We start from the raw sequence: 5,675 nt of genomic DNA on the forward strand, positions 1-5,675 counted from the left end.
ATCTAGACTTAGAAAATGAGGGAGAAAATATTGATAATGCAGATAAAACTCAAATTTGCACCATGTCTGTTTTTTTAAGAGATTGAGCTGGTGAGCATTTACCAGAACATCCCAGGCTGAAAACGATGTCTACCACAGAGGTTTATAAAAATAGACTTGGGGCCTCATGGAGAAGGTGTTCAGAGCAAGAAAGCAGTACATTAGTAATTATTAATTCATTAGATACTTATAGACATGTAAATCTGACTATTCAGATTTTTAAAATCCAGATTTTTGGAACAGGGAATCATTTCATGTTGGCCATATAGAGTCATTGTATATTTTCAGGCAGAGGATTAATATGATAGTAACAAGTCCTCCAGTAAATCTTCCCTGGCCCCGCCAACACTCAATGCTCAATACAAGTCTGTGAGGACTACAATGCAGTTATTATCATCATCCCCATTTTACAAGTGAAGTAATTAAAGTTAAGAGATGTTAGGAGATTCCTCTTAATTTCTACAGAACTTAACATTTATATGTCTCATTTTCCATTTAGTATACACTGTCCGGTGAGATTTCTTGCCTTGTTATTTATCTTGGAAAGCTATTATAAATTGTTCTTTTTTGGTTTCCATTCAGGTCAATCACTTTCTAATTTCCATAAGGTTACATCATGGGGACCAAAGAAGGTACTCAAAATTGCAAGGTCAGAGCCTGAGTTATCAAATCTTGCCCATGCTGGTCCATTTAATGTGAAAATATCACTGAGAAGGCAGCCATAGGTAAGTTCAACTCGGGATAACCATGACAACTTCCAATATCACTTCCTTGCATCCAGCCTCTTTCCTGCTAATGGGAATCCCAGGACTAGAGCATCTGCACATCTGGATCTCCATCCCTTTTTGTTCAGCCTACACCCTTGCCATGCTAGGTAACTGTACTCTGCTCTTCATCATCTGGACAGATCCTGCCCTCCATGAACCCATGTACCTCTTCCTGGCCATGTTATCAGCCATTGATCTTGTCCTCTCCTCCTCTACACTTCCCAAGATGCTGGCAATCTTCTGGTTTGGTAACCATGAGATCAATTTCCATGCCTGCCTGACTCAAATGTTCTTCCTCCATTCCTTCTCCATTATGGAGTCAGCTGTCCTCCTGGCCATGGCCTTTGACCGTTTTGTGGCCATTTGCGAACCTCTGCGATATGCCACAATACTGACACAGTCACTCATTGCCAGAATTGGAATGGCAGCTATAACCCGGGCATTGACACTCATGACCCCTCTCCCCTTCCTACTCCGGCATTTTTCCTACTGCCAGAGCCGAGTGATTGCCCACTGCTACTGTGAGCACATGGCAGTGGTGAAGCTGGCCTGTGGCAACACACGGTTCAACAATATCTATGGAATTGCAGTAGCTCTGGTCATAGTGGGGTTAGACCTGCTTTTCGTGGTCCTCTCCTATGCTCTGATACTTAGGGCAGTGCTGAGACTGGCTTCTCAGGAGGCTCGTTACAAAGCCTTTGGAACATGTGCATCCCATGTGGGTGCCATTTTAGCTTTCTACACACCTGTTGTGATCTCATCAGTTATGCACCGGGTGGCCCGCCATGCTGCCCCCCATGTCCACATCCTTGCAGCCAACTTCTACCTGCTTTTCCCACCCATGGTCAACCCCATCATCTATGGAGTCAAGACAAAACAGATCCGTGAACGAGTCCTAGGTATATTCCAAAGAAAGAAAATCTAGATGGGGGTCAATGAGTTGATCATGGGACTGTATGGGAGATGGCAGGACAGACTTTCCTATTTCTTCTCCGAGCCCAGGGTCTTGAACTTGGTCCCTAAATGGAAGAAGGGGGAAATGAAACAGTTTTGCTTCCTCTGGGGACTGGCCTCAGATTATATGAACAGAAACACAGTCTCTACCCTTCACTCTAGCAGTTTTTCCACTAACCTTCTCTGTTGTCTTTGGTATTTGTGGGTTGAGAAGTCTGGTAACTGCCACAGCTCAATGATTCAGGGCTCTACCACCTGTTCTGCCCACCTCCCAGGCTGCTTGGTCCTGGTGTGGCCCACGCTTGGCTTTGCTCTGCTCTACTCCCAGCTGCATATGGTAGACCCTTCCCAGGGACCATCCAGGCTGTCCTGGGCTGGAGCCCTGCTTCCCTCTGCTATTTTGTGAGTACTGCCATTCTAGAATTTGTTCTGAGCCATTTTTACAAGTGTTTGGAGGGACCTGGGGGAAAGCTTGCCATCCTTGCCCTTTGAGAAATACTGATCACATGTAGATAAGGCAAAGTCCCTCAATGAGTCTAGCTAATGGGAGAGGATAAGCACACACCTAGAGCAGAGACAAAAAAAAAATAATTCCCAAATAAAAACCAAAAAGCACAAATTAGCAAAGTCATGGTAAACAGTTATGGAAATCTAGCTCTGTATTACCTGGCACAGGCCCAGTTCCTCTCCTCTGATGCCCTTTTGACCTCGCCTAGCAAGGAAGAAGAGAATGGGTGTCCCATTCATCCATTCAGGAGATATTTTCCAATAAACCTTCATTAGACACTAACATATCACAGTGATCCAGGTGTGAGGAGGGAGGGAACAGCAGTCTGTCCCTGCCCTCCAAGAGATCACAGTTTGCTCAGAAGGTTTTAACACACTTTTAATACACTGTCTCTGAAGCAGAAACAGTTCCTCCTGTTATGGGCCCTGGAGTGTTTAGAAACTGTTGGAGAACTATATGAGACATCAAAGTCTCATGGGGAGGAGTGACAAAAGCAGAGATAACTCCCCTTTCTAAGGCCTACTGCCCTCCTTTCTCACTTCCCCAAGTTAGCCCTGTAAAGAGGACAGCATCTCAAAATTCCAAGTGATTTCAGAAGTCATCTGAGTCCACTGTGCTTTTGGATGGTTGAATTATTTAGAAGATTTTCCTTTATAGAGTTAAAATCTCCCTCTCTACAACTTCCACATATTGTTCTATTTTTCTGCCTTTAAGAGCCAAACAGAACAAATTTGATTTGTCTTCCATAAGAGAGAACTTCAGACATTTAAAGACAATTATTATTTCTTCCCATGAGTATTCTCTTCTGAAAAATAAAGAAAATATTTGGCATTTATATGGGACTTTGAGATTTGCAAAGCATTCTATGTTATTTCATTTGAAACTCACAGTAAGTTTAAGAAATAAATATTAAAAGTATTATTAATTTCAATTTTACAAATGAGGAAACTGAGGCTCAAGGAACTTATGTTTCAGTTTCAGTCACACAAATGCCAGAGGGGATTTGAATGACAAGTCTTTGCCACTCCAAGTCTAATACTTTACACACTAAACCATGCCTTCTTATTGTGCTCAGCATCTCTAGCTCCTTCAGCCAAGCTTGATATGACACAGTTCCCTTACTAGTTCCCTTACTAGTCATCCTCCTGCAGACACTCTGAAACTTGTCTATAACCTTGCTGAAATGAGGGATCTAGAAGTGAACCATCCCGAGATGTGGTCTGATCAGGACAGAGTACAATGTTACACAGTCAGCTGTCTAGACTTTGCTTCCCTTAATGTAGGATTATATTAATGTTTTTGTCTGCCATGTCCTGCTCCAGTCCAATAAAAGCCCTAGGAAAGATTAGTCCACCTCCTGCAGAAACTCATCTCTCAGGGTCTTGCAATCTTCCCATTCCCTAAGTTTTTCTCAAAGTCAAGCCCCCAAGTCCTTCATGCTTTCCTTTCAGTTCTAACTTAACTATAGAAATGGATCATCATGGCTTTTCTTCTATTCAGCCTTTCCCGAGTCCCTGAAAGGGTTTTTAAGTCTCTTTCTCCAATTTCATATCCCTTATGGATATTCTCTCTTCATCTCCCCTAGCTGATTATGACATCAGCCAACTCTAAGACCACGTGTTCTTGTTCACTCGTTTCAGTCATTTCCAGCTCTTTGTGATCCCATTTTGCATTTCCTTGGCAAAGAGACTGGAGCAGTTTGCCATTTCCTTCTTCAGCTCATTTTACAGATGAGGAACTGAGACAAACAAGGGTGAGTAGCTTGCCTGGGGTCACACAGCTAGTAGTGTATAAGGCCAGATTTGAACTCAGGAAGATGAGTCTTCCTGATTTCAGGCCCAGCACTCCATCTGCTGTGCCATCTAGCTGCCTTAGACCATGCACAGCAATTCTCTATTCCCCTCTAAGATCAAGCAACCAATCAACAAAGGTTGGTAAAATGCCTACTATGTGCCAGGAATTGTACTTAGTGCTAGTAATATAAACACAGAGAATACAACAATCTTTACTCTCAAGGAGTTTACTTCTCTTGGGGACTAAAAATATGTGTATAAGAATAGCCAGAATAAATATAAAGTGAACAAATACAAATGGAAACAAATAACTATGGGTAGTTAAATATAAAATAGTAGGGGAGGGAAAACTAGTAGTTCGGGAGATCAGAAAATGCTTCATGTTACAGATGATGCTTGGGATTTTCACTCGAAAGAAAAGCGGTATTCTAAGAGATACATCCATTATTACAATCCATTGGATTGTGAGCTCTTTGAGGGCAAGAACTGTTTTTCACCTCTTTTTGTATCCTCAGCTTTTAGCACAATGCCTGACACTTAGTAAGTACTTGATAAATATTTATTGACTGACTGCTATAAAGATGAGAAGAGCATTTTCCAGGCATAGAGCACAGCCTTCACAAAGACTAGGAAAAGGGAGATAAAGTCCTGCATATGAAGGACCAGTTTGCCTGAGTCACAGAATTTGGGAAGGAGAGTGATACGTAATGGAGCTGGACAGACACACTGGGTCTGATTGGGGAGCACTTTAAACACCAAATGAAGGAGTTCTCATTGTATCCTAGAGGCAATACAGAGCAACTGAAGTTCATTAAGATGGAGGTGTTGGGGCTTAAGGATCTGTGCTTAAGGGAAATCGCTTTAGCAGATGTGTGGAAGATGGGCTGGAGTGGAGACAGAAAACCAATCATGGGACCATTGCAATAGTCAAAGTGAGAGGTGATGAGGTTCTGAACTCAGAGGACAGCTGTGCAAACATAAAGAAGGGGTGGGATGTGGGAAATGTTGTCGAGCTAGAAATGGGAAGATATGGCAACTGACTGGATATGTGGGTCGAGGGAAAATGAGGAGTTGAGCATCATCCAAGCCTCTGAAACACATAGAATTACATATATGTATTTTGTATATATCATATATATATATACCTATATATATTTGTCATATACACACAGATAACAATCAAATCCACGAGAGTTAATGAGATTGCCAAGTGAGAGCATCAAGAGAGGAGAGGGTCAAGGACTCCAGTCTTGAGGTATCCTCATAGTTATGGGGCATGATATGGATGGATAATCCAGTAAAGGAGACTGAGAAGGAGGAGAACGAGGACAGAGTAGTGTCATGAAAAGCCAAAAAGGAGATAATATCTAGGAGTGGAGATTTATCAACAGCATTAAATATAACAAAGGGGTTAAAAATGTATAAGGAGTGAGAAAAGACCAGCAGATTTGGTGAATCACTGACAATTTTGGAGAGTCATTTCAGTTGAATGATGATTCCCCCTTACTGATATTCCTTTGTCCAAGGTATGACATTCTATCCTCAAGTTATTTCCATTTCCCTTCAATAACCCCAACCCCCTCCAGTTGCCCCTTAGTGGCTCTACCCCTCCTA

General features: G+C 42.2%; 1 protein-coding gene across 1 annotated transcript; it reads left to right on the forward strand.

The window, feature by feature from the left end:
* The first annotated feature begins 786 nt into the window (after positions 1-786).
* Positions 787-1,731, forward strand: LOC118839523 (olfactory receptor 52K2-like). Its single transcript, XM_036746995.1, has one exon. The coding sequence runs from the start codon at positions 787-789 to the stop codon at positions 1,729-1,731; it is 945 nt and encodes a 314-aa protein (XP_036602890.1).
* Positions 1,732-5,675: the final 3,944 nt, after the last annotated feature.

The sequence above is a fragment of the Trichosurus vulpecula genome, chromosome 2 (genome assembly GCF_011100635.1).
Source record: "Trichosurus vulpecula isolate mTriVul1 chromosome 2, mTriVul1.pri, whole genome shotgun sequence".
Taxonomy (NCBI): Eukaryota; Metazoa; Chordata; class Mammalia; order Diprotodontia; family Phalangeridae; genus Trichosurus; species Trichosurus vulpecula.